Here is a 27,958-nt window from a genome sequence, read left to right as displayed (position 1 = left end):
TCCTCCTAATTAAAAGTTCACTATATAGAAACCGATTTTAACAGATAAACTTCCGGCATTCTACTTATTACAAAAAGAATTATGCGGTAAGAACAGTGGCTTTGACTGGTTAAGTGGAAATATCCCTTCAGAAGTATCAAGGCTTATTATTCGGAAGGACTTTGTAGGTAACAATGTACTTGGTCTCCAACTTGGGTCACACCATTAAGCGGTCACATCGGCTTAACTTCTAAAGCTCTTTCTACCACTAGCTAAGGGAGTGAGGTCGTTCTTCGTAAAGGCTTTGTTAATGAAGGCATTGCTGGTGCTTTGTGGTTGACAGAAGTAGACGTGGAGATAACTTGAAGTTAAGTATATGTATAAAGTGAGCTGGCAGTACATCTTCTCATAAATAAGTAGCTGTAATATAGTTTTTGGATTTAACATATAGACTGTTTGGCTGTATAATATTATGCGTTGGAGACAATTGCTTCGACTGGTAAAGTGGAGGTATCCCTTCAGTACCAAAGCCTTATTCGGAAGGACTTTGTAAGGGACTTTGTAGGTAGCATTGTACTCGGTCTCGAACTCACTCAATTAAATAACAGGACAATCATGAACCTTGTCATTGATGAAAAAAAAATGACATATAAAATAAAACATCTTTTTCTTAGTTATATATAATCAAACATTTTCAAATAAGTGCTAATAGATTGATGTACAAAAAAGACCTTCTTTGCGCAATGACTGTCTGTAGCGGGCAATGAAGGCTGGATCAAGCATTATGCGTCGTCTGTTAACCTGTGCCAAAATAATAAACAACTTTTTTTAAAGCAGAATAACAAAAAAAAAAAAAAAAAAAAAAAAAAAAAAGGTTCACAATCTAATGTTTTAGAATTCACCAGCATTCTATTATAACCTGAAAACTTAAAGACACTATTACTTTATACTCTATTTACTGGGTTTCCCATAGATTTTGGGTCTGAATTTATACGTTATTGGGACGAAGCTTCGGATTTTTTGGGATTAGATGGGAACGTTACGAATACCATCACCATCGATTCTGACGAAGACGATACATATTAAATACGTATGAATATCCTAATTATTATCGATCATCATCTGCTATACAAATCTCTTAAACTGTATGTTTTACCAGCATGCCACCCATATTACATTATTCAAGTAACACTGGTTATATCATTTGAATCCCTGTGGTGACCTCAAGCTCCATTTCACTGTTAAATAGAAGACTAAATGCATTTTCATTTTCAAGCTTATTTTTTGATAATATAAAGTACTATTGTTTCTTAATCTGCATGGTAAAGATCTATGATTACCTTTTTAATTGCTGGTGTTGTTGGTATTAGGATTTCACCGGCATAGTCCGAACAAATATCATGTTGTATGCCAGTACCTCCTCAGTGTTGCTAACGAAGCTGGAGTCGTAGTCTGGATAGTTCAAGCTATACACACACACTTGCACTACAATAAGGTTTTTATGTATGACAGACACCTTTATTAATTATTTTTATTGGAATATTTAGACTTCGTGGGAGTCAAATAAATATTTGGAGAACTGTGTTGAGGATATCATAGATATAATAATAGAGTTAATTGTCACATCACATTAAGGATGGATAATAAATATAAAAGTTAATCATGAATCACACATTACCCCGCTTGTTCTCCTCCTACCTTTGAAGTCTGTACACAGGGCACAACCCTGTGGCGAGTAGATAAATATTTATTCTGCAAAAGCAATACAATCGAATGGGCCTGGACTATGGAATATAAATAGATCCTGAGCACAAATAGTACTCTTGTCATTTGATGTTATAACTGTTGATCCCTTTGACTGATATTTATCTACTCAGTATGGAAGGGCTAAATTTAAAGACATGTTGATAGTTTTTTCTCATAGACCAAAAATACGTTTTTTTATTTAATTTAGTTTTTTCGTCCATAGTAAAGTGGTATCCGAGTTCTAACAGTATCACTTTTGGTTTATTTTAAATTTTGTTCTCCATGCAAAACAAACTGTTCACATCATTTACATCTTTGGTATTGAATTGAGAAAAAAAACTATTTTCTTGCTTCGTGATCAAGGCTGGCAACAGAATGTCTTCAAGATTGTTGTGGTGATTGCTCCAACAATATAGTGCATCAAGTATATTAACCAAATTAGGAAACTGGAATAAGTATTCTGGCATAGACAAATTGCGGATGTGGGTTGCAACGTAGATGTTATCCTTCTTCTCTACTCCGAACATATATCCTTGGTATCCTATTACATATTAGGAATGTTGGAGACACAGTAGTGGATAAGGCATATTGAGCCTTACTTACCTATCCAATCCATGCTTAAGGTATAGAGACTATTGCTATCCTCACTTTCGCTAAATGGCAGCTCATATAGCTTGCTTCACCAAACAATCTCACCTGGTCACCAACCAATCCAGTCACCGATAATTATTACCTTGAGCAACACCGCCACCAAGCATTGATTTACCACCACTGAGTATTGCTTTGTTCATTCTTATATTCTTAGTTTGTTGGATTAGGCATTGTTCCGGCGAGACCTTTTTTCTTTTCCACTCATTTGTGGATAATTCAACATTATGACTTGATAAGAGGAGATCTATTCGACGACCAAAGCCTTTGTTGAGGGGTATCGTATCCCCAAATAGTTCTTCTTGTGTCTTTGCGATATCTTTACTGGCCTTGCAAGTGGTTTCCCGCTAAATATAAGGATTAATAAATATTTATGCCATGTAATTTTAACTCTTGCCAATTCCTATTTACTCTAGTAAATCAACAGTCGAGCTTTTAAAAATGAAATCCAAGATGGATGCTGTTTTTCTATACGCAGTCATCTCCGATTCATTTTTATCCACTTCTGCTCTTGGGTCCACTTCGACTCTTAAAAGTACCATTTCTAAAATATCTAAGAAGGAACTTTTCTCATAATCATCCTCTACCACAGCAGTTGTCTTTTCACTTAATATCTTTAATCTGAGTTTTTTGAAGTTGAGCCGACCTTTGGTATCTCTCCCATCCTAGAAATGAAAGTGTGTTAGAAAAGGCTTTTATAAATATGCGAATGTTCGCCAACAATTTTTGTGATATCGATCACCAGACAGTTGAACCTATCCTTGATTCACAAGCTTGTCGTCGAACAGAACGTCAGCACAAAAATTGACTTACATTAATTATCGCATCGAAAAGTTCCTTCAGATTTGTGGGTAATCCCTCAGGTAAACTTATTGTGGATTCATTTACTTTGCTCCAGAAAGAAGCACTGTCAATGTACTTTTTAAAGATTTTTAAAATATCATTGTTCATAAGATTCACAATTTTAGGGAAATGTCTAGACCTCCGTATTTTTTTCAAACGTATTTTTTTTATATCACTTACAACAATTCTGGCCAGAAAACCAGCAGGCCAGTATGATTACAACTATTTACAGTGTAATCACAGCCATTCACAGTTCATGAGTTCCAAAAAAACCCAAGAACTCTCTGCCCTAGAAGGTCGCCCTCCTATAGCAAAGACTAGCCGCAGCAGCAATACCGCAATAAATCTTTTTTTCAATTTAGTGTCTTTTGAAATAAACAAGATTCATTGCTAAACAAACCTTTTTACGCTATCGATTACTTTCATAAGATAGAAGAAATATGTTAAGGGAAAAGAAAAAGGAGAAGAATAAAGTGTGTGAACCAGCTTTTATTTGTAGGCTGATAAACAAGCTTATGTCAGGATGATTTAATTACTTGTTTCATCTTTCATAATGTTTGAGCCTTTACTTAAAATAGAAACACTTGCAAAAGCCTCCCAAGAAAATCGAAACTTGGTAGTTGTATATCTGCGTTTCAGTAGTAGCTTGTAATGACAGTGAAGCAGATTTTATGGAAAACAGAAATCGATCATCCTATGAAGTTTAGACGAAGTGGCATATAAAATAAAACATCTTCAAATAAGTGCTAATAAATTGATGTACAAAAAAGACCTTAATGTTGCTATCTGGAGTTTCGTTCATCAGTACCATAGCATGAAGTACTAAATGATAACTCCTGTCGACGAAAGCAGCAATAAGACGAGGGATAAAGACCGTCCTAAAGTAGGGATGAAGTAAGCCTGCTAAATCTCTCTCGTAAATAATAAACTAAAATGTAAGCAAATATATAACTAGCTTCCAGAAATATTTGTTCTAAAATGAACTCTAGAATCAATCAACGGTCAAAGCAGAGATTACATAATTTGTTGGGGATGGTCAAGAGATATGGTGTGTTAAAAATAAAAGCCAAAATCTATGGGAAACCCAGTAAACAGCTTTATTTATTTATTTAAAAAAAAAAAAGAAAGGTGTGCTTCTCTCAGATCTCAAAGTAGCTTTTTTGTAAAAACTCCAATGATTAACAGGACAAACCACGGGAAGGTGAAAGCACGTCTCGTCCCAAAAAAAAATATGAGGTGTTTGCACGCACCTTTTAATAACAGTAAAATAATAATAGCGAGTTATGAACAAGAACTTGTGCTTTCTTGTTTACACTCTTTGTTATTATTGACAAAAACACGCGTTCTTGTCTGTAGATAATCCTACGGGCAGAACCGTTCATAACAGGCAGCCAAACAAACCTCCCCCTTCACGGTTAAAGCAAGTGAGGGACCAGTACCCGTTACCCAACACAAGGAAAGGAAAAGTCGTTGACTTAATCTACTAAGGGGCTTCGGGAACCTTCACAGTATACGTCGTCCATCTTCCCTCATTCCCCTCATTCCACAAAGACTTTCTTTTTGTAATAAAAAGAAAGAGATCGTGTTACTGGTGAGTTCGTAGTGTAAGAATGTACATTGACCTTACCGAAGTAAGGCATTGTAATTCTTTTTCAATTTAATCACTACAGACTACCCATAGAATCACTACTGAAGAGAGAAAAAGAAAAAAAAAATCTGGGGAAACTTTATATCCAGTTTCAGTCACCGCTGACGCAAGCAATTTTAAGCCAATCAGATTGGCCCAAGTTGACTAAAGGCTACTGCATTATGTAGTTAGTAAGGCTGATTTATGTTATTTGTTCGATAATTACATATACACCTTTGAGGGTTGCTAATTAGATTTTTCTAGTCAAAATTACAGATTTCTAGGAGATCAATAATATGGATAACGCTACATGAATATAAAATTTAAACCGACAGAGACAAAGAAGTTGACAGATAATATTTGGATAAAAGAGTCGTAACAAGACGGTACATAATATCCGAGAGAAAAATTATGCAGAATTCCTTTTAAATCAATGATGCTGTTCATCAGACGATGTTTATGTGAAGCGAAACCGGTAGTTTCGCGAAAGATACCCTTAACATCGATGTGACGCTGAGAAGCAACCTAATTTCGCATGATAAAAAACTGAGCCTGATTTTAAGCTGGGTGCGTTAAAAGGGAAGGTTAGAACAGACACCCAAAATATTTCTGGTGCACAAAAAATAGGTTATGCAAATTACTTGGGAAAAATAGACAATTGACATGTGTACACATATATAGTATTTTTAGGTTTGTTAATTCGAGTGATCATTTAACACTTACTAAATCACTTCAAAAAAGTGTTTTTCGCCAATTTTTAGGTGTTAATGTGACCATTTAACACTTATTAAACACTCCAAAAAAGTGTTTTTCGCCAATTTTTAGGTGTTAATTTGAAGGATTATTTAACAAAGTGTTTTTTTTGCCGATTTTAGGTGGTAATTCGAGTGATTATTTAACACCTATTAAACACTCCAATTAAGTGTTTTTCGCCAAATTTTAGGTGTAGTTCTCCTGCTTGAAAAATGGTAGAGATCACTTTGATGTCCTTCAGTAAAGGAATCAGGCAATGCAAAATTTGAATTTTACCACGTCATATACCAAAAAAAGCTGAGCTTGGATTGCACATTAAAAAAAAAAAAGTTCAAAAAGGGTTTCCAAATGTTCCTCTTAGTAAATTATTAAACAATCAATTCAATGGATAGTTCCTGGAACGAAGTTCAGCATATTTGTGATCCTAATTTAAACAAGGTATCTCCGGTATCTGCAGTTTGTTGGGATCCTTATCATGAACTCTTATGGGTTGGCAATGATTCAGTAAGAAAAATGAAATGCTGTTTTTTTTTAACGGTCCTCCCCCATAAATTCAATTTGCTTTCCTTAACCTCTTTTCAATTTATTTTATTTTTCTTTTTGCTCATTAGGGTCGCGTGTCTTCGTATTATGGAAAGGGACTTCAACGATATACAGCCTTTAAAGCGCATAAAGATGAACAAGTTCGACAGATTCGTGTTACAGATAGAGGAATTATCAGTCTTAGTCCCAAAAGTATTCAAATGAGAGATAGAAGAGGACTTGTGAAATGGAACATTAGGTTAATATCGCCTTGTCAACTTGTCTAAAAACACATGTTAATTGTGTTTATTTTAGTAATGAGGATACGCAAGATCTTCACTGTATGACTTCAACAACCTTGACCAACGGTGAATTATTAGTGGCAGGTCAGCAGGATGATATGTTAGTGGTGAGCTTGGCTCGTGGCGTGGTCACTCGTAAAATCTCTGGCGCATCCAACATTGTCGTATTAAAGAGTTTACCTCGCTCGATTTGTGCAGGTTCACTGCTTGGTGAAGTTACTCTAAGAGATCCAAGAACGATGAAAGTAGAACAACGAGTACAAGCACATACTGCAACACTATCAGATTTAGATGTATCGGGCAACTTATTATTAACTTGTGGATTTTCACAAAGGTAATTGGGGGGGGGGGGACTTATTTATTTCAGAACAGAACTATCTAAAAAAAACAAAAACAAAAATGAATGGATAATTAGACAAGGCTCATTGATCATGGATCCTCTTGTTAAAGTATACGATATTCGAATGTCCGTTCGTACATTAGCACCTATTCCATTTCCAAGCGGGCCCATGTTTTTAAAGATGCACCCAACATTAAGTACGACATGTCTTGTTGCCTCACAAACTGGACAATTCCAAATGTGTGATGTGTCTAGCCTGATTATGGGATCGTATGCGGCACCAGCACAATTTCATCAGATCCAGACATCCAGCTATATTACAGCCATGGACATATCGAGTTCAGCACAGACATTGGTATTTGCCGATGGTGCAAGTTTTGTCTACCAATATGCTGATCGTGAGGACTTTGATGTGAACCCATATTCATTACCCATTGCACAACCTGATATTGTACAACCTCCTACAACAACAATAACGGACGATAGCCCGTTGTCTTCCGTTGGTATGCCTTATTATACCGAACAATTGTTATCAGTGTGGCCAAATAATAAAGTATATGAGGTCGGAACGCAGCCAACGCCTATTGATGAAGAAATCATCAAGAATATGAAGACAATTGATTTTGTAGGCTATGCACCCAATCCTGGAAATATCCATCGTAATCAAATACCTCGTAAAAAGAAGGTGATTGCGAAAAAGAATGGACCAAAGTTTAGATCAGAACAAGAGAGAGAATTATTACAGTCCAGTAATGTTTTAGTGGGCGATGACGATGGACCACATCATTCTGGTAGGCGCTCATCTTCGATTGGCGATATTAGTAACATGGATCCTACAGTCATGAACATGCCCCGATATTACCAACGTGTAGAGATCCAATATAGTAAATTTGGTGTAGACGATTTCGATTTCGGTTATTATAATTCAACTCCTTATGGCGGTTTAGAAACACACATTCGTAATTCCTACTGTAATTCATTCTTGCAAGTTCTATTCTTTATCACACCCTTGAGAAAAATCGCAAAATCACACATCAAAATCGCTTGTGCCAAAGATAATTGTTTACTATGTGAACTTGGCTTTCTTTTCCGTATGCTTGAAGATTCAAAGGGCCAAAATTGTCAAGCTACCAACTTTTTGCGTGCCTTTAGTACAATTCCTCAGGGTAAGTCAAGAAATAATTACAGAGTCCCCCCTATCCAAGCTATTTTTATGCTAAACAAAAAAAAAATGAGATAGCTTCCGCATTAGGATTGTTTGACCCCGAAACACCCAACCGAAATATATCATTCTCTACGCTGATGCAGAATTTCACTCGATTTATCATGGAACAAATTCATCAAGAAGCAAATGTTCCAGCCTCCAATCCATTAATTTCAAAAGCACTCGTCAGAAAAATAATGGAGAAAGACGATGGCGAAGTGAAAACTTTGGATATTCCTTCTACCATGCAACAATTATTTGGCCTTCAAACCTTAAGCCAAAGTAAATGTGGAACATGTCAAGAGGAAGTCTCTAGAATTACATATCCTTTTGTCGTAGACATGCTCTATCCAAAAAAGGTAAACCTGTTTTCAAAAAATAACATTGTACATAGACATTTGCCTCATGCTTATGCTAACGACTTCCCCTTTTTTTTTAATAGAACGACAGAAAATCTAGAAAACGATCATTTACGAGTATTTTAAAAGCTAGCATGTACAGAGAAAACCAAACAAAGGCTTGGTGCGCAAATTGTCATCAATATCAACCCACAACCACTAAAAAGATCATTTGCGGTTTGCCCGGTGTCATGTTAATCAATTCTGGCGCTTCCAATAGTGAGGAATCTTTGATTTGGAGACAAAATGGTCCCAATAGTCCCAAGGCTTCTCAACAAAATATACTTCAAGAAACAACTGTAGATAGTGACCAAGGATCTACTAATGAGGACGCCTCGACCACAAACACGCCTTCTTCTTGGTTACCAGAAAGGTAAACTAAGACCCGCTTTTAATGTGACAATTATTTATAAGAAAAAACTCGATCTTATTGTAGATTTGGAATTTATATTAATGGATCCGAGTTGGTAATCAAAGCATTACCCGTCGGCAAAGAAATACCACCTGAATTCAAGGGAGCACCAGAGACTTGTGCTATCTATGAACTCTCATCTACCATTTTACAAGTGCAAGCTGAAGAAGAATTACCTCACCTGGTTGCTCAAATCAAGAGTAAGATATATATATATACAAAAAAAGGCATATCTCGGTCACTAATTACAGTACAGTACCTGAGTCCGAATTAGAAGCAGATGCCAAAACGCCATGGTACTTATTTAATGATTTTTTGGTAAGAAAGATTCGACCGGAAGAGGTATTTTCGTTTAAGGGTAACTGGAAGACACCTGCTGTTCTTCAATATACTCGCGTAGAATTGGATACTTTGTTAGATTTAGACGTGTTACCTTCCAAAGTGGACTATTCTTTACTATTTGAGGATCACTCAATCGCTCAAGAACCCAACCCAGATCCTCAACATGAAGTACTTACAGAAGACGAAATGCCAAAGCGTGGAACACTAGTAGCTATTGATGCGGAGTTTGTAGCATTACAGCAGGAGGAAACAGAGATTCGTAGTGATGGCACAAAATCATTGATCCGACCCAGTACCCTTACTTTAGCCCGTGTGAGTGTATTACGTGGAGATTCAGGACCTAAAGAAGGTGTGCCGTTTATCGATGACTATATTGCCACGAGTGAACCGATTGTGGATTATTTGACAGAATACAGTGGTATTGTTGCAGGGGATCTTGATTTTATGCAATCAAAACATACACTTGTGCCTTTGAAAGTGGCGTACAAAAAGTTGCGTCTTTTAGTTGATCTAGGATGTATCTTTATTGGTCATGGATTAAACAAGGATTTTAGAATTATTAGTAAGATATTTGGAGATTTTTGTAGAAAGAAAATGTTAGAGTTATTGATTATTATAAATAGATTTAATGGTACCTCCTGAACAAATTATTGATACAGTTGATATTTATCATATTCGTAATCGACAACGTAAGATCTCACTTCGATTCTTGGCATGGCATTTATTGCATCAAGATATTCAATCAGAGACGCATGATAGTATTGAAGACGCTAGAACGGTAAGTCAAAGAAATAACCTTTTTTTTTATTATTAAAATGAAGCTCCTAAAACAATCGATATTTAGGCGCTTATTCTGTACAAAAAGTATCTTGAATACAAACAAAATGGATCATTTGGCCAAGTACTTGAAGATGTGTATGAAGCAGGTCATAAAGCCAATTGGCTTAAGGGATCGAAAGATTCTCTTTCGAGAGTCTCAAGTACTCCTCAAATTGAGGGATTAATTGGATCCAGTCCTCTTTTTACCACAGGATGGCCTGTGTAAATAGATATAAAAATATAAAATAATCCAAAAACATTACAAAATAATAAATATATTAAAAAATCCATAAATGTCAAATTAGTCCCCTCCTCCTCCTCCTAATTATTAATCGAAATGTTGCATACTTGACGGAGGACCCACGCTTTAAATTAACTATAAGCTCGCATCTGTGTCACGGTCCATATTTACAATTTATGAAGGTTATTTATGCATACTTGAAAATAACTTTATATGGTTAACACACTTTATACAGCACGCTGTATACATTTTGGGCGGTAAAAACCAATCATTCAAAACCGAAAGAGAAGGCAGTCAAAGCGTGTCGTCATCAGTCATCAGTATTTTTATTTTTATTTTTATCTTTCTATCGTTGTTTTCTTTTTTTTTTTTCTATCGACGCGCTTTTTCTTTGTTTTTTATTCTGCATGATTCAATCGCGACAACATGACTGCGGCAATGAATGAACATTTGAGCTCAACTACAGAGAGAATTGAGCAACCTCTTCAAACAGATGTTACGGCTTCGTCAGGAACGATACAAGCTGACTTGTCTAGCCAGGTACCAGTGTTTTTGGCGGCGCCCGTCAACTGTAAACTCTTTGTGAACAAGCTAACAGCGCAGGGTTCCGAATATCGTCTTGCGGAAATTCTTTCCTCGCGTGATACAGCAGCTCATGGGTTGGAATACTATGTTCACTACACAGAGTTTAATAAACGGCTGGATGAATGGGTATCTGTAGAACGACTTGATTTCTCACGGCCGATTCAGTTTCCAACCAGGCTGACACAGATACCAGCGCGAGAGCATGAGGAAAAGACGGAACAGAACACGTTTTCAAAAGATCGCGAGATTGAAAACCTGAGAACGTCTGGTTCGATGACGCAAAGTATACAAGAGATTGCCAGAGTTAAAAACTTGAACAAAATTCAAATGGGACGACATGAAGTAGAAGCGTGGTATTTCTCACCTTATCCGATGGAATACGCGCATAGCGATACACTTTATATATGTGAATTCTGTCTTTCGCATTATATATCCAACAAGCAATTGAGTCGACACCGAGGCCGATGTCAATTACACCATCCACCGGGCAATGAAATCTATCGAAATGAAGAAATTTCATTCTTTGAAATTGATGGACGTAAACAAAAGGTATGGTGTAGAAATCTTTGTCTTTTATCCAAATTGTTTTTAGATCACAAGACGTTATACTATGATGTGGATCCATTTTTATTTTATTGCATGACGGAGCGAGATGAAAACGGATATCATTTGATTGGCTACTTTTCAAAAGAAAAAGAATCGTCCGAAAGTTACAATGTGGCATGTATTTTAACTCTTCCGCAGTACCAAAGACTTGGTTACGGCCGACTTTTAATTGCATTTTCCTATGAACTATCAAAAGCTGAAGGGAGATGTGGTTCGCCAGAAAAACCACTCTCTGACTTGGGATATTTATCATATCGTGCTTTCTGGACTGAAACTATTGTTGAATTCTTATTATCCAATGCAACGGAGGAAACAACGATTGAAGAAATTTCACATCGAACTTCAATTACCACTACCGATATAGAACTTACCTTATCTTCTATTGGGGCTTTAAAATACTACCGTGGACAAAACATTATTTGTTTAGGTGATAAGGTGGTTGAACAATGGGAAAGAAATTATGAAAAGAGGAAGCTCAGGAATCGTACAATTGTACCAGAAAAATTGGATTGGAAGCCTATTCATTTTACCCCATCTCAACTAAGATTTCTATAATATCATTTGTAAATATAACCCCGAATTGCATACAACAACCGAAAAAAAAAAGATACTATAAAACATCTATTTGTTTCTATAGTGTGATCCGTATATTCGTATATCTATTTTTTTTTTTTTTTTTTTTTTTTTTTAATATACGGAATATTATTTGTAGTGAATAAAACTTAAATTTTTTTTTTTTTTTTTTAGCATTTCTTCTCTTTTATCTTCCTTTTTTACTAAAATACTATAATGGAATTAGACACTCTGGATTTACCACTGATATCCAACACTTTTAAACGTCATAAAAAGGGTAATAATCGCTCTCCCCCACAATCTACAAAATTTCTTGTCTGTTACTGATTTATCCTGTTACAATAGTGGATATTGCGGGCACCGAAATAATCATTTCTCCCACCACAGAAGCCGAATTACCTGATCCGATCCAACCTAGTATTCTCTATATGGAAGCATCTCTACCGTCACAACTTCAATCACTTACCATATCTAAAGTCTTAAATTCTCCAGACCCTCGGCTTCGTCATATTCTGCCTCCGCCGTTGGTTGTCATGGTAGATGAAGAAGGGGAATCTCGTAAACGCCATTATCCAATGATTCCTTTGCATCTAAATCCTATGGAACCCAGCAAAAGAATCAGTCTGCATACAGCTAATAAACAATACGACTGCTCGTTCTGTCAGAAAAAATTTATGAGGCCATCATCCTTGAAAATTCATACCTATTCGCATACGGGTGAAAAACCTTTCCATTGTAGTTATCCTGGCTGTAGACGTCGATTTAGCGTACAAAGTAATATGAGAAGACATTTACGTGTACATTCTAATTGATCCGGTTACTGTCGCTGTATACATAAACGAGGAGTGTGTGTGTGAATAAAAAAAAAAAAAAAAAAAAAAAAAAAAAAGCTCCATGAAAATATGGATATAATATTTACCCTCCCCCAAGCATAAATCATAATTCAATTAAAAAAAAAAAAGTTGTAGTTGTGCCTGGATCCCATTAATGATGACAAAATTGAAACGTTTTAGCCAATAAACAAAACATATTCAGACCCAGTCACGAATAGCCATTGAGTCAGCATTTTCTCTCTCTTTAGATTAAACTTTTTTCTTTTTTCCCTTTCTTTTACTCTTTTACTCTTTTTTTTTTTGTTTTTACATATATTTTCCAATTTCATTATGGCAATGACTAAAGAAACTTTACCTCCTATTGGCCATGCAGCTGCTGGTTCAGCTGGTGCAATGTTTGCTTTATCTCTTGTATATCCACTTGACATGTGAGAATATTTATCCGCTGTGTAATCAAAAAAAAATCTTACATTTTGTGCTAATTCCCTATTATTCTGTAGTATCAAGACAAGAATTCAAGTTCAAACCAAGAGTAAGAAAGCCTCAGCCGATAGTGATGAAGAACATTATGCATCTGCTTGGGATGGTATCACACAAATCGTCAAGAAGGAAGGTATCAGCGGCCTTTATGCTGGTCTCGGTTCTTCTTTAATCGGAACGGCTTCTACCAACTTCACCTACTTTTATTGCTATTCTTTCTTGAGAGAAAATTACAACAAAAAATACAATCCTAATGGTGGTACTTTATCTACCGCATTGGAACTTGTTTTGGGTGCTGCCGCTGGTGCCTTAACCACACTCATCACCACACCTGTTTCCGTCATCACCACTCGTCAACAGACTTTGCCTGCCAATGAAAGACAAAGTGTAGTAGAGACTTGCAAATCAATTGTACAAGAGGAAGGTATCAAGGGTTTATGGAGAGGTATCCAACCTTCTCTTTTGCTCTGTGTTAACCCTGCCATCACCTATGGTAGTTTCGAAAAGATCAAGCAAATTGTCCTCACCGTCTTAAAATTACAATTGACTCCTGGTGTCAATTTCTTGGTGGGCGCTCTTTCAAAGACTTTAGCTACTGTCATCACCTATCCTTATATCATGGCCAAGGTTCGTCTTCAATGGAGACCTTCTAAGGAAATGAAAGATAAGGTTGTTGCCTATCAAGGTTCCATTGATGTTCTTACCCGTGTTCTTAAGACCGATGGCTTCTTTGGTTGGTACAAGGTAAAAAAAAAACATAAATGTTTACTGCATGGATACCTGATGACTGACCCTATTATTTTCTTTTTTTTTCAAACAGGGTATGAGCACACAAATCACAAAGGCTGTCTTGTCACAGGCCTTGTTGTTTATGATGAAGGATATCTTCACCAATTATACCGTTTTGGCTTTTGCTCTTATTAGAGCATCTCAAAAAGCAAAGGCACAATAGAATACGACTTGCCTTTTATAGAATAATTTAAATGCTCTCTTTTTTTTTCTTATATCATATATATACACACACACACACATATACATTCAATAAAAAAAAATTATGTCATATTGTTCATATGCATGGCCGGTATAACGTGTGAATTTTTCTAGTTTTGGTTGACAGAATATTTAAAAAGGAGCTGAAAGAAGGAGGGTTCCTCCAATGGCTAAAAAAAACCTGGAGAAAAATGTCATTGTTCGGCTTATTAAATAACCGGAATCCTAAGAAATGAAAATGGTTTTGGCGGTTGTTTTATCCCTTCAAAAAAAGTTTAATGCGGCTCTCCCGGGAAAAAAAATAAAATAAACAAAAATGCTATGAAAACAAACCAAAAAATCTTAATTAACGTGGCGCTTTAAAAAAAAAAAAAAATGAGAATGCGTGTTTGTTAGAAAACCCCCCTCTCATCTAACGCGGTTTCTGTACCCTTTTAAGCAGCAGTCATTGTGTCACTGACATGAAATATTTTTAGCCGTGACAGCAGGATAAAATTAGCCTTAATTGTGCGTGTGCCAGTTACATTAGCTGAGATTGCTGTAGCTGTCAAAACATTGGAGAAATAAGAAATAACGATTTGACTCTAGATATTATTTATTATCAACGACGAGATAAGAGTAACTGTATATCCAGATTTCACCAGGTTTACCTTTGCCGGGTCCACATTCTGCTCCTCCAATGGAACTCCGAGAGTTGTTAGTGATTTATTGGAGCTTTGGGTGACTGATGAGCTGTTGCAGGCTCTTGTTCGATTTTTTTTAATATCCTTGATTGTTGAATTGGTTCCTTAAACGCTTTCAAGGCAACCCAAACCCTTGGTTTTTCCGTTGGATAAACGGCTATATTCCTGTATTTTTTTCGGGCAGTACTATTGAACTATCTGTAAGTAAGCAATAGGCACATCATGATAGAGATTACCCCGGATGTTTGCTCAGCAATGTCTGGGAGACTGCCCAATATGCAAATCCAGATCCCCAAAATCATTATTCAATAAAAGGTAATCATCTTTTACAGTTACTCTTTTGGGTCTCTTTATTTCACGACGTAGCTTTCATTGCAAGCATTTGTAAATTTAGACCAAGTCGTCATTTATAGAAAAGTTTCCCGTAAACAGAGAAGTTCATGTGCATATATATACGAGGCCTTCTTTTAATTCCCTAATCCCCTTTCATATCAAGGTGTACTGTGCACCCATGATCACTTTTTTTTTTCGGTTGAATCTACATTTGTTAATACAAATGAGTGACGTCTATATTGGCTAACCTTATCGTAAATTTTAGCATTTCTTTTATGAGATATCATTGATAAAAAGAAAAAAAGGAAAAGAAGAAAAGAGCGAGTATGCCTTATTTATAATGAGAATGAACTGGGCTTATGTCAGGATAAGATAATTATCCAGTGATGAAAAATAAATGACTGCGCTTCCACAAACACACAACATCCTCGGATCGCATGTAAATACAATTTCATGCTACACCCGCAAACTGACTCAGCTAGTAATTTATAGCAAGTCATAGCAATTGTGACAAGGACCAATGTATTAGCATTTTTGCGGCTTACAAACTCCTCGTAAGTGTGAACGGCGTTCTTCCTTGGTACTATGATGTACGCTACAATCCATGTTTCTGTTTTTTGAAGGATTTAACAATGGTAAGAACGAGAACCAGCACTATTTACACTCAGCTTACACATCGTTGTATGTCTCATGTACAAAAAAAAAAACCATCTCCAACCCCCAGCGAAGCCAATATAATATCAATTATTGGCTCATTTTATAATCACACAAGATCAACTACATTGTAAACATATCCAAGACTTTTACCGAATCTTCATGTTCGAGTGTAGAAAATATATGTATACATAAATATATAATTGACCGGCAGAAAGCTTGAAGGCTTAAAGTCATTCTTTGACCGGCAAACCGCTGTATAAGTTCTTGGCAAAGTAGACACTTGGACGATGAAAAAGTCCGGTGGTAATCATGCCGTGACGGTTTGGGGGGGGGAGATCAGATTACCTGGCTCATTATTCTAAAAATAATGCTTCTATGATATCATTGACTGTTATTATAGTAATCACACGGAAAAAAAAAGCTATTAAAAGAAACAAAATTATAGTTTGGAAAATCTTTTTTAAATAACAAGTGTAATACAAAACTATGCGATTATTAGTTTATAGAAAAGCTTCTTTTTTACATACTCTAAAATGTAATTATACGGAATTAATATGTACTTATGCACATGTTTATTGTGTTTTATATTGTATAGATCGTTACAGCCACATACGACAAAATAATGATGTTTCTTTTTTTTTCAGCCCGAACCCATTTTAATATGTTTCACAGCAGTAATGCTTTTATCGGTACGATGTTTTACTCACTTATATTGACTATACTGATGAAATGCGAATGCGCGAAAATATGTCCCGTGTTTTAACAAGCAAAATGTCTAGATTGTTGGAGAACGAAAATGAGCCTTTATTTATTTAGTGTGTTTTTTTTTATTTTTTTGCCCCGGGCTCGAGATATAATTTAGTAATAGTGTTATTGTATTATTTATTTTTATATTTTGAATAACGCATTTTGCTTCATCTAGATCCCAATTTTCGATTTATTCAAGGGGATGTAATAAGATGATGAGAAACCGAAAAAAAAAAAAGAAAAAGGCAGAGAACGGAAAATCAAAAAGAGAGAAATGTAAGGGCCAAGTAAGTTCAATAAATACACTTTTATGTATTTATTAGACCTCATTTGACTTCTAATTATAGACGTAAATATTTATATTTCTTTTCTGTTTCTTTTTCGCAAAAGGCTTTCTCTTTGTACATATATTTTTGTGCTCAATTTAAAACTCCCTTTTGGCAATCTAACTAGCTGATCCCACTTTTTTTTTAGTGCCTTGTTAATTTTAATTCGGTTTTCCACACTTGGTTTAGCATGAAGATCCCTTAATCCGCGTACGTTAACTCCGCCCCTGAACAAAATTAGTATAAAATTGACCTAGTTTTTTTTTTGTTCCTCTAGCTCTTGCAATCATTTCTCTCCATTTCCTTCCTCTTTTTTTTCTCTTCACAATCCATATATAGACCCGAGATGTGGAAGTATCAAGCATTTTTAATCACATTGGCAAGTTCGGCTGCTTTGGCAGCGGTGGATCTATCCAAATTTCCTTCAAAAACGGATCCCACAAAGTTTACTATCCCAGATATTCCTCAAACAACCTCGCTGGATGTAGCCACTGAATGTCAATATTATCAATCCAACTTTACTATTGAAAAGAGTGAATGGCCTACCATTTGGGATATTGCTACTAGTAACAATATGAACACATCTACTGAATTTACCAATCTCTACAACTCTATCGATTGGACACAAGCACCAAAGGCTCCCGTAAGATCAATGACACCTCAAGGAGGCCTTAATTTAGTAGGCTATGATACTGTCAACGATCCCGATTGTTGGTGGTCCGCTACTCAGTGTGTCAAACCCAAAGCGCAAGGTACCAACGGTGATATCTCGACCTGTCCTGAGCCTGAAACTTGGGGTCTTGTAAGTAGTAGTTTTACATCATCGTCATTAGTAATTTACTAACCTTTTTCTCTTTCCTCCTCCTCCTTTTAATTCCGCACCCCTTGCATAATTTGTATTTAGACCTTTGATGATGGTCCCAACTGCTCCCATAATGCCTTTTATGACTACCTTGAAACAAACAAGCAAAGAGCCTCCATGTTCTATATCGGCTCTAATGTCCTGAACTGGCCTTACGGTGCTCTTCGTGGTCTCAAGGATGGTCACCATCTCTGTGGTCATACTTGGTCACATAAGATGATGACAACTTTGACTAACCAAGAGGTCTTGGCTGAACTTTATTATACCGCTAAAGCAATCAAGTATGTAACTGGTATTACTCCCTTGTACTGGCGTCCCGTAAGTTTTTTAAAAAAAAATTAGAGGTTATTGCCACCGGGTTTGCTAACATAGACTATAATACAGGCTTTGGGTGATCTTGATGATCGTGTACGTTGGATTGGAACACAATTAAATATGACTGCTATTCTCTGGAACCTTGATACTGATGATTGGGCAGCCAATTCCACACCCGGCATTACACCAGACACTGTGAATGGCAAGTATCTCGATTACATCAAGATGGGTAGCAACGGTACTTTTGCCAAGTCTGGTAACATTGTTCTCTCGCACGAAATCAATAACATGACAATGGATTTCTTTGTTGATCATTACCCTGCCATCAAGGAAAACTACAAGCATGTGGTTGATATTGCTACATGTCAAAACATTGCTCATCCTTACCTTGAAGAGGTCATCACCTTCCCTAGTTTTGAAGCCAGTACGTCCCAAAATGCAAGCACAGCCACAGGCTCTGGTGTTGTTCCTGGTGCTACGGGTGCTTCCAGTGCTGGAAACATAAACTCATTCAATGGTCCTCTTTTCATTGCTTCTCTTTTCGGTTTGCTTTTGGTAGCTGTCTAATTTTTTTTTTTTATCCCCATCAACAACAACAACAAAATCTCCCCCTCCCCCCTCCCCACACACACACACACACACACACATCCCACCCCTTCTTCTTCTTTTTTTTTCATTATTTCTACATTCATAATTTATACATATTGTATAAGAGACACTGCCCCACACCCATACACACACACATACACAATTTTTTTTTTTTTTTTTTTAACTTTTTATAAATAGAAAATAGATCACATTTTTATTTTATTTTTTTTAGTAATTTTTGTTCGTGTATATTTGGGAAATATGAAAAAAGTGTGCACAAGCGTCATCAATGCACGGTTAAATATTTTAAACAGAATTTACACAAAATCTTATCATTTTAAAAGTCCATCTCGAAGGAAAAAAAAAAAAGGCACAGTGAAAACTATTTCTTTTTTTCATTTTTTACTTTTTTTTTTTTATCAAAATGACACAAGAAGGAGAGGCACAGATGATATCAGAACATGGTTAGAATAAAAAATAGGAATTTTTTTTTTAAATATTGTGTGACTGGAGGAAGGGTTGGTTAACTGTTGTATATAAAAGAGGAGTATCCAATCTTTGAAAAACTATTAAATATAAAGCAACGGATCATGTTGCTAAACAAAAGAAATAATATGAAATCACACGATATTTTACCTGTGCAACAACAAGTAGAGGACGCCATCACCCAGCTCATGAAAATTCGTTCCGGCGTCTTGTTCAAAAAGAATCATGTCAAAAACAGAACCGATGATGAACTGAATAAAGTATGTCAACTTATGAGTCTTTGTTTCATGACCATAGGAAAATGGCACGAAAGTATGTTTTTTTTTTACAATAAATCATGACTCAAAACACTTATAAATCCATTTTCTTCTTCTTCTAGGCCCCGCTATCTTTTGTCAAGTCATCGCCATCAAGGTATATTATCCTTAACCAAAATATTCATAAGCAAGTGCTCATCTCTCTCCTTTCCCTCCCCCCCCCCCCTCCAGAATTGCTTTTATCAATTAGAACAAATCGGGATCTACGATGAAAAGATACTGGAACCGTACAACGCCAAATTAAAACAGCTAGAACGTATCTTGACCGAAGACGAAGTCAACTGTGGATTATCTGAACCCATCATGGAGCTGGTTGGTTATAATTACTCCGTATGCAGTAAGCAGATAAGAAAGAGAAAGCAGAAGCGTATCATCTATATTCATTTATATTTAATCAGAACGGATCTATGATGAATTACTATCGACCATCAAAGATATGTCTCCTGTGCTGTAAGTTTTTCTTTATAAAAAAAGTGTGCCACATAGTCTCAACTGGGAAAATATGTAGTATACCTATTCGAGATCAACTACTGGAGATTCGAACAGAATTAGTGGAGATTGCATTTCGAGATCAATACACAGCACAAGATATATTGCCTATCCAAGAAAGATTACGTGAGATTGATTCAGTGCGTGGAACAAACGGCTTGTTCTATAAGGATGCACCTGACATCTTGGCCTTGATTGGTCAAGGGACCTTGGTCGATCTGCTAGAAAATAATTTTAACGCCTGTCACGATTTGTTGAACTCTGAGTATTCGCCCAAAGTCGATTCCATTCGTCAACGTTTGATCGATATAAAAAATGATTTACAAGGCATTGAAATGACGAGCAAATGGAGCTTGAGACAGACAGACTTGTTTTCATATCAGCTACAATTACACGATGTCACTCGTATGTTACATGAACATCATGAGTTTGGAGGAGAACAAGGCATTAGTATGCTATCCTATCTCCTGGCTGCTTGTTATAACATCATTTTGAATTTGTTGGGTGAAGAACCTTCCGTAGCGGAATCATTATTGCCCATCTATAACCAACTGAATACCTTACGAGACTGTCTTAAAAGGTTAAAATCCTTTCAATGTGAGTTGGAAGAAGATGACAAGATGTTGTAAGTGTTTTATATATATATATATATCTTAAGAAAAAACCCCGACTGAAAAATGATCTCAGATATATTTTAAAGTTGAAAAGTATTGACGTGCTAAGAAGGGACGGTGCTTTCCACGATGATGATGGATTTATACCAGAAGGTAATAAAAACTATAAATAAACAAATAGTAGGGGACTGTACTTATTCCCATAATAGGCCAAAGTAAATGCGTGTATGCTTTAGAAGAATGTTACAGACTTATTCAAGACTTGAGTCCAGAGGATCCCACAGAAGGATGATACTCGTAGTCAAATGAGCAACATTTAGAATTATTGTTTAAAATGAAAAAAGCGTGCTTTACACGATGATCTTATTAAAAAAAAAAAAAGCATATGCAAAATAGGAAAGGGGCGTTTTTTTTTTTATATATATATATGTGATTTGTTTGAAACTCAAATAATAATGGTGTACCTCTTTCATTGGATGGAATATGTAAATTGTATTGATTGGCTTAATGATTTTATTTTTTACACGTAATAAAATATGATTTTTTTTTTCTTAATTTCCCCTCTTGCCTATATTATTATCTTTTCCCCTTCCTTTTTTTTTTTTTGTTCATTATACCATCAAGATAATATAGAATGGGTTGTAAGTGTTATGTTTTTCTTCTCTTTTGTATAAACCGTGTTCAAAGACACTCATCATCTCTTTTTTTTTTATGACGTGCAGTCAGGATTTTACATCTGGTACAGCCATTCATGGCTATTCTTCCAGAGATTGCCACACCTGATCGCAAGGTAAAATAAAAAAAGGGGGAGACAGATATTAGATTGACGCGTTTATTCTTACTAAACCCAACTTTTTTTGCAGGTGCCTTTCAACCAAAAAGTAATGTGGACAGCTGTTACTTTATTCATTTTCTTGGTCATGTCTCAAGTACCTCTTTATGGTATTATGTCTTCTGATTCCGCAGATCCTCTCTTTTGGATGAGAGTCATTCTTGCTTCTAACCGTGGTACTCTTATGGAATTGGGTATCACACCCATTGTCACCTCAGGTATGATTATGCAACTTCTCTCTGGTGCCAACATCATTGAGGTCGATTACAGTTTGAAGGAAGATAGAGCTTTATTCAGTGGTGCACAAAAATGTAGGTTTTATATATATATAAAAGTGCGTGTGCGAGATCATCCTTCCTAATCCATATTTTAAATTAGTGTTTGCCATGATTATTGCTTTTGGTCATGCTACTGTCTCTGTCTTGACTGGTCTCTATGGTAACCCCAGTGACATTGGAGCTGGTGTCTGTTTGATCTTGATTATTCAACTTGTCGTTGCTTCTTTAATCACTTTATTATTGGATGAATTATTACAAAAGGGTTATGGTCTTGGTTCTGGTATTAACCTTTTCATTGCCACCAACATTTGTGAGACCATCTTCTGGAAGGCTCTTTCACCTACCACCATGGATAGTGGTCGTGGTGATGAGTTTGAAGGTGCTCTTATTGCTTTAGTTCATCTCTTGTTGACACGTAAGGATAAGACGCGTGCTTTAAAGGAAGCCTTTTATCGTACGAATATGCCCAACGTCATGAGTTTATTATCCACTGCTTCCATCTTTTTATTGGTCATCTACTTGCAAGGTTTCCGTGTTGAATTACCCGTCAAGTCTAACCGTCTTCGTGGTCAACGTGGTTCTTACCCTGTCAAGCTTTTCTATACTTCCAACATGCCCATCATGCTCCAGTCTACCTTGACCTCCAACATCTTTATGATTTCTCAAATGCTTTACAAGCGTTTCACTGATAACTTTTTAGTTCGTCTTTTGGGTACATGGGAAGCTTTGGACGGTACCTCTCAATTGAATGCTGTTGGTGGTATTGCTTATTACCTTTCTGCTCCTCGTAGTTTTACTGCTGCTCTTTTGGATCCCATTCATACCGTTGTTTACGTTGGATTGATGTTGACTACCTGTGCTCTTCTTTCCAAGACCTGGATCGAAATCTCTGGTTCTTCTCCTCGTGATGTTGCTCGTCAACTCAAGGAGCAACAATTGGTGATTGCTGGTTACCGTGATTCTTCCATGTATAAGGAATTGAAGCGTGTTATTCCTGTTGCTGCTTCCTTTGGTGGTGCCTGTCTTGGTGCTGTCTCTGTGGTTGCTGACATGGTGGGTGCTATTGGTTCTGGTACTGGTATCTTGTTGTGTGTTACCATCATTTTCCAATACTTTGAAATGTTTGCTAAGGAACAAATGGAAGCTGGTGGTGTTGGCTTAGAGGGAACTAATTTCACTTAAAAAAAAAAAAACTTTTTTTTTTTCTCTCTCATATATCATCCCTTCACTTCCCCAACTAACTCAACCCAACCCAAACCCCACATGTGTATAGTTTTTTTCTTTTTTTTTCTTTTTAACTAAAGTTTCCTCTTCTCTTTTCTTTCCCCCCCTTTTTCTCTTTATTATAAAATGCTGGCATATATCTTTGCGAAATCAAGACGCAATGGTATCTTTTTCGTATCTCTGCCAATAATAATTAAACCCGATATACAAGCCAAACTAACCGTGGCCACAAGGCCTCCTTTCCACATGTGTTTCTTTGAGACCTCTTCATTGATCTTTTGTTGCTCTACGGATTTACCGTGTTGAGGGATCTTTGTATGACTTGGTTTTTTCTTCTTCTTGAGTTGTCCTAACGCCACTTGAATCCCACTCACCGAGTGATAGACACCAGCAACCACCAACGCCAGATGTAATCCATACGTAAACACGGGTTTATTCTGCAGTCCCCACGCGATATATCCAAAATCAATGAAGGATGAATCTCCATAATAATCCACAGGTAAATGACGCACAAGGTAATAATGAAGTCCAGCTAAAGGAATCAAGGCATAACCTGTCGCTGCATGGTAAGGCAACAAGTGCGACCCTTGACCTGTCTTCTTGTTCCAGTAAAGTCGAATACCCAGTTTGGCAAGTCCGGCCGCCACATGCGTCAAGGCCGATCCTGTCACCAAAAGGCCCTCCAAATGTTCATCTTGGTAAAAAGGTCGGCCCAACATGATCCAGTTATTAGCGAGGCTGGATCCACCTACGTTGGCACTGACGATTTGGGCTCCATGCATGACTACAAATGTTGAAAATACGACGGCTGATCCTGCTTGGACTTTGGTCAGAATACCGTACGTCTTTTGCAAGGATAAGAAAGGTCTTGGTGATGTACCCAACGAGGACATGTTTAATGTAAGTTTTAATGAGTTGAAAGGGGTAAAGAGAAAGAAACAGCAATTAAATTTAAAATAGTTATCTAAAAAAAAGCATGGTTTAAATCGGGGATTTGAAATGCGTTTTGTCATCATTTTTGGAGGAGGGGGTTAGGTTATTATTTTCACGATAACGCATGATGCTTTGTAGATCTGTATTTATCCCACTACATGTGCCAAAATCAAAATCAAAAAAAAAAGAAAGTAATAAATATTGCTTGATGTATAAATATCCTGTTTTTTTTTATAATAAGAATAAAATGACTGTATAGTGTTGATTTTGTTGATGGTGTATAGGAAATAAGAGAAATGCTTAACCAATGATAAGCTTATCATCTTGGAAGTTGTATTCTAAGATAAAAACATGTCAGTATCTAATCCCTTTTTTCCTCCTCCATAGAAACATATATAAAAAAAAAAAACTTACCAGGAATTTCGAGGTTAAGAGGAGCAGGTCCTTGACGAATACGACCGGAAATATCATAATGAGAACCGTGACAGGGACAATACCATCCACCGAAATCACCAGCTTCACCAATAGGAACACAACCCCTAATAATTAAAAAAAAAAAGAAAAGGAATGACTGTCAGCAAAAGGTACTGCATTCACCCAAAACACTTGCAACTTACAAATGAGTACAAACACCCAACATGACGAGCCACTTGGGATCCTTGACACGTTCAGCATCAGTTTGAGGATCACGCAAAGAGGAGATTTGAATGTCGTTGGCTTCAGCAATTTCGGACTGGGTACGATGACGAATGAAAACAGGCTTTCCTCTCCACTTGATGGTCACATTCTTACCTTCGGGAATGGCAGACAATTCAACTTCGGCCTTGGCCAAAGCTAAAACATCGGCAGAGGCAGACATATTGGCCAAGAAATCGGTCACAGTAGCTTGAGCACCGGCAGCACTCAATAAACCGGTGGTACCAACAACCATGTATGCAAAGTTACGGCTGGCTTCACCACTGCTCTTGGTCTTTTTGTACTTGGAAAAATCAGGAATGTTGGTGGTGTTGTGACGCATTTGCATACTGGTTTGAGAAGAAACAGCTATCAAAGGGGAATGAGAGGACACAATTAATACTAATTACACACACACAAACACACACACACACATATATAAGATTTTCCCCTTTCCCATACCATCAATAACAGATCTGTTCAAGAGACCGCTGGCTGATCTCTGCTTCTTTTCCTCTTCCTTGTTGCTGGTGCCAACGCTGAAAAATCTCTTCATGGCAGGTGCAGAAGCAGCTCCGGCATGGAAAGTGCGGTTAGAAAGAGAAGAGGCAAAAGTACGTGCTAAGGAAGCCATTTTGTCTCTAAATGTCTATTTTTTATTATAATGAAATTAGAGTGGGGAGGGAAGGTTTTTTTTTTTAGGAAAAAGAAAAAAAAAATCAACAAGGCTTAATTCGGAGAAGGGGCCAAAAAAAAAAAAATTAATTCTCGACGTCACCCCTGAATTTAATTTTTGAAACTTTGCTGCAAAAATAAGGCACATTCATACACATTAAACAGAGAAAAAAACATAAAGCATAACAAGAGTTCTAAACAATGCATCTCATATTTACAAAAAATTTATATATAATTATTTATACAAAAAAATAATTCAAAAGATACAGAAAAAGTACCCACAAGTTGTACTTTGTATGATTTTTGTTGCGGTATTAAGAAAAAAAAATAGAATTATAAATTGACCGGAAAGATTCACGCCTTTCTGTACGCAAAGTTGCGGTCTTCGAAAAGATGAATTCATTCTTCGGTGGAATCACGGTATACTTTGTGCTTTATCGAAAACAGTGTCTTAGAGAGTCTGGTGTCAACATTCGAGTTTAAGCGTAGGCATAAATTCGGAGGTTGTTCAATACTGGGGTATCGCCCGAGGGTAGCAATACAGCAGGGAAAACCTAGAGCACTGGTTCGGCTGTGAGATAGCACGTTGGAGAAGCATTGAAGATATACTGCCATTGAGAATGGGAACTCCCTTTTTTTTTTTTTTTTTAAGTAACCATGAGCAACCAGTAACAAAAAGACACACACACATTCAATACACTTAATCCCATTGTTGTTACTTTTTTATAGTAACCGATTGTTATACAATACTAACAAAAAGCTCCTCATTACCATTGTTGGACTCGACACAATAGCCCAAACGATGCATATAAATAATGCGAATTTTATTGCAGGTCTGGTTTTACTTACTTATCAATTCTCCATTTCTTTAAATCAATACTATCAAAAATGGGTTCATGCTGTGGTGGTTCATCTTCTGGTTCAAGTGCTAGCAGCACTTTATGCGGCTCTAGTGGCTTCTGTAAGTAGATAAACGCTGTATATATCTTGCCTTATTGTATACGAACTAATCTATTATTTAGCTGGCTCAACATACTAGAACCTCAAATAGCTTTGGTAATCATTGGAGTTGGTGGGATTACCTCTTTTAAGTTTCATAAAAATAAAAACTTAAACCTATAACATTTATCTATTTGTAAAGCTTTAATAAAACAAAAAAAATCAACCTACATCTTACACAATGTGTATGTCCTGATTGTCGGATGTAACTTGAGGCCATAAAAAGCGTTTCACAACATTAGTTTTGATGTCTGACGAATTATTAAAAGGAACACGTTTATTGTTTCATTCTTACAAATCGAGTTTAAATAACTGTCGTCGATCATGTCAACTCATTGTTAAGTGGATGTCTTTATACACCCTCACACAATAAACACCAAATTAAGCGTTTGCATATATAAATTAAAAATACTTGTCTATGTCTGGTTACCAAAAAAAATTCTCCATTTCACTTCATTATATAAAATATGGGCTGCTGTGGTTCTGCACAAGTTTATCCTCTAGTTCTTTATGTGGCTCTGGATTTAGGATCCGAGATTATCGTAAGTAAGGCAAATCTTATGTAGTTTTATTACGTACTAATCAGGCTACCCATAGATATCCCAACAACCTTGACAATTCTTGCTTAAATCGATAATATTTAAACTATTTATAGACAGAGTAAGTGCGTCCCCTATAAATGTTTCTCCAGTGCTAACCCTTTATTTTCTGTATAGTATGTATAAATTTTAAGAATGTGCTCTTATTAATAATAAAACAAAATTAAATCAGTAAAGATGTTTCCTGATACATTGAGTATAAGGCATTATTCTAAAGACAAACACATTTGGCTGTGAATACGCCGCCGTTCTTATGTTTTTTTTATAAAAATTGAAAGAAAAACTTTGTGTCAAAATTGTTAATTATTCTTGGGGAGTAGGGAGGGGGACGTCAGAGTATATTACTTAGCAATGATAATTTCATAATGGGAAACAAAAACAAATCGATTTAGTTTATAAATTAGGATAAAACGCGTTATATCAATTTTCCCGCTCTTGTTCAAATAATATAAAATATTAATTTTTTTTTTATTTGTATTTAACTTTTTGTATCTGTCAAGGTAAGTCTAACATTTCTCGCTGTACAATTATACTTGTTTTCCTTTATTAGGTTGGTGCCGGTCAAAATGTGAATAGCTTATATTATATTTGATTGTACTACATGACTTACAAAATTACTCAGATCCACACACTGTGGTACTACCTGACCGAAAACTTGACGCAGAGCTTGAGCTACAACAGGAGCCCATATTTTATATTTGATGTAATTGACAACTACAGATCTATAAAACTGCTACTGTATTTATACAAATAGTTTTTTTTTTTTTGGCTTATTGTAGTCTTAAATTGACAACATTATAATTTTCATGAATACCGCTAACGTATATACATCCAGTAGAAAAATGTCGTTCAAGAACAAAACTATTTGGGTTCCTAATTTTTTTCGCTCCAAGTCGTTTGCTGTAAACTCTGCCATCGTGAGACGAAGCACTTGGTAGTCTCCTTTATGAGGTCATTTATTATAAACAGCAGTATTTTTGTGATCAATTTTTGTTATTAAACTACAATGTAAATTGGTTGATCCTCAATTAAATTTTAGCTAAATCTGACCCAGATATATTTTATAATACAATTGTTTTATTT

The 27,958-nt window shown here is 36.2% G+C and overlaps 11 protein-coding genes across 11 annotated transcripts; 8 read left to right on the top strand and 3 right to left on the bottom strand.

Moving 5' to 3' along the window:
- Nucleotides 1-1,345: 1,345 nt before the first annotated feature.
- On the bottom strand, nucleotides 1,346-4,856 carry EV154DRAFT_477789 (uncharacterized protein; the record flags this gene model as incomplete). The annotated part of the gene is made up of 7 exons (XM_051598133.1): nucleotides 1,346-1,464; nucleotides 2,021-2,266; nucleotides 2,459-2,720; nucleotides 2,913-3,038; nucleotides 3,187-3,291; nucleotides 3,989-4,144; nucleotides 4,839-4,856. The coding sequence occupies 7 exons, from the start codon at nucleotides 4,854-4,856 to the stop codon at nucleotides 1,346-1,348; spliced, it is 1,032 nt and encodes a 343-aa protein (XP_051461429.1).
- Nucleotides 4,857-5,913: 1,057 nt separating this feature from the next.
- EV154DRAFT_496716 (ubiquitin carboxyl-terminal hydrolase-domain-containing protein) lies at nucleotides 5,914-10,236 on the top strand. Its single transcript, XM_051600182.1, has 10 exons — nucleotides 5,914-6,100; nucleotides 6,208-6,377; nucleotides 6,434-6,754; nucleotides 6,836-7,926; nucleotides 8,001-8,323; nucleotides 8,407-8,735; nucleotides 8,799-8,974; nucleotides 9,031-9,678; nucleotides 9,740-9,894; nucleotides 9,961-10,236. The coding sequence occupies exons 1-10, from the start codon at nucleotides 5,981-5,983 to the stop codon at nucleotides 10,159-10,161; spliced, it is 3,534 nt and encodes a 1,177-aa protein (XP_051461428.1). The 5' UTR covers nucleotides 5,914-5,980; the 3' UTR covers nucleotides 10,162-10,236.
- Nucleotides 10,237-10,537: 301 nt separating this feature from the next.
- Nucleotides 10,538-12,027, top strand: EV154DRAFT_496714 (acyl-CoA N-acyltransferase). Its single transcript, XM_051600181.1, has one exon. The coding sequence runs from the start codon at nucleotides 10,603-10,605 to the stop codon at nucleotides 11,920-11,922; it is 1,320 nt and encodes a 439-aa protein (XP_051461427.1). The 5' UTR covers nucleotides 10,538-10,602; the 3' UTR covers nucleotides 11,923-12,027.
- A 149-nt stretch (nucleotides 12,028-12,176) lies between these two features.
- On the top strand, nucleotides 12,177-12,784 carry EV154DRAFT_49544 (uncharacterized protein). The gene has a single exon (XM_051600038.1). It carries the CDS (start codon nucleotides 12,369-12,371, stop codon nucleotides 12,750-12,752), a length of 384 nt encoding a protein of 127 aa, XP_051461426.1. The 5' UTR covers nucleotides 12,177-12,368; the 3' UTR covers nucleotides 12,753-12,784.
- A 221-nt stretch (nucleotides 12,785-13,005) lies between these two features.
- Nucleotides 13,006-14,337, top strand: EV154DRAFT_496710 (mitochondrial carrier domain-containing protein). The gene is made up of 3 exons (XM_051600180.1): nucleotides 13,006-13,201; nucleotides 13,274-13,997; nucleotides 14,074-14,337. Exons 1-3 carry the CDS (start codon nucleotides 13,104-13,106, stop codon nucleotides 14,203-14,205), a joined length of 954 nt encoding a protein of 317 aa, XP_051461425.1. The 5' UTR covers nucleotides 13,006-13,103; the 3' UTR covers nucleotides 14,206-14,337.
- A 2,640-nt stretch (nucleotides 14,338-16,977) lies between these two features.
- On the top strand, nucleotides 16,978-18,994 carry EV154DRAFT_49447 (uncharacterized protein). The gene is made up of 4 exons (XM_051599902.1): nucleotides 16,978-17,199; nucleotides 17,267-17,791; nucleotides 17,894-18,169; nucleotides 18,236-18,994. Exons 2-4 carry the CDS (start codon nucleotides 17,336-17,338, stop codon nucleotides 18,731-18,733), a joined length of 1,230 nt encoding a protein of 409 aa, XP_051461424.1. The 5' UTR covers nucleotides 16,978-17,199; nucleotides 17,267-17,335; the 3' UTR covers nucleotides 18,734-18,994.
- EV154DRAFT_496690 (uncharacterized protein) lies at nucleotides 18,915-21,187 on the top strand. The gene is made up of 8 exons (XM_051600179.1): nucleotides 18,915-19,218; nucleotides 19,298-19,552; nucleotides 19,620-19,654; nucleotides 19,729-19,894; nucleotides 19,956-20,007; nucleotides 20,066-20,671; nucleotides 20,734-20,813; nucleotides 20,870-21,187. The coding sequence occupies exons 1-8, from the start codon at nucleotides 19,179-19,181 to the stop codon at nucleotides 20,950-20,952; spliced, it is 1,317 nt and encodes a 438-aa protein (XP_051461423.1). The 5' UTR covers nucleotides 18,915-19,178; the 3' UTR covers nucleotides 20,953-21,187.
- Nucleotides 21,188-21,294: 107 nt separating this feature from the next.
- On the top strand, nucleotides 21,295-22,952 carry EV154DRAFT_477782 (SecY subunit domain-containing protein; the record flags this gene model as incomplete). Its single annotated transcript, XM_051598132.1, has 4 exons — nucleotides 21,295-21,301; nucleotides 21,383-21,450; nucleotides 21,524-21,803; nucleotides 21,871-22,952. The coding sequence occupies 4 exons, from the start codon at nucleotides 21,295-21,297 to the stop codon at nucleotides 22,950-22,952; spliced, it is 1,437 nt and encodes a 478-aa protein (XP_051461422.1).
- Nucleotides 22,953-23,144: 192 nt separating this feature from the next.
- EV154DRAFT_477781 (uncharacterized protein) lies at nucleotides 23,145-23,887 on the bottom strand (the record flags this gene model as incomplete). Its single annotated transcript, XM_051598131.1, has 2 exons — nucleotides 23,145-23,174; nucleotides 23,216-23,887. The coding sequence occupies 2 exons, from the start codon at nucleotides 23,885-23,887 to the stop codon at nucleotides 23,145-23,147; spliced, it is 702 nt and encodes a 233-aa protein (XP_051461421.1).
- Nucleotides 23,888-23,935: 48 nt separating this feature from the next.
- Nucleotides 23,936-25,393, bottom strand: EV154DRAFT_548585 (Rieske Fe-S protein). The gene is made up of 4 exons (XM_051604811.1): nucleotides 25,065-25,393; nucleotides 24,545-25,004; nucleotides 24,342-24,466; nucleotides 23,936-24,265 (listed from the first exon to the last, which is right to left on the bottom strand). The coding sequence occupies exons 1-4, from the start codon at nucleotides 25,234-25,236 to the stop codon at nucleotides 24,228-24,230; spliced, it is 795 nt and encodes a 264-aa protein (XP_051461420.1). The 5' UTR covers nucleotides 25,237-25,393; the 3' UTR covers nucleotides 23,936-24,227.
- Nucleotides 25,394-25,934: 541 nt separating this feature from the next.
- Nucleotides 25,935-26,368, top strand: EV154DRAFT_599528 (uncharacterized protein; the record flags this gene model as incomplete). Its single annotated transcript, XM_051607119.1, has 3 exons — nucleotides 25,935-25,945; nucleotides 26,007-26,238; nucleotides 26,300-26,368. 3 exons carry the CDS (start codon nucleotides 25,935-25,937, stop codon nucleotides 26,366-26,368), a joined length of 312 nt encoding a protein of 103 aa, XP_051461419.1.
- Between the last annotated feature and the right edge of the window lie 1,590 nt (nucleotides 26,369-27,958).

The sequence above is a fragment of the Mucor mucedo genome (assembly GCF_025094135.1).
Source record: "Mucor mucedo strain NRRL 3635 chromosome Unknown EV154scaffold_13, whole genome shotgun sequence".
In the NCBI taxonomy this organism is placed as follows: domain Eukaryota; kingdom Fungi; phylum Mucoromycota; class Mucoromycetes; order Mucorales; family Mucoraceae; genus Mucor; species Mucor mucedo.
Note: the sequence above shows the minus strand (reverse complement) of the source record. Positions and strands in the feature narration are given on the sequence as shown.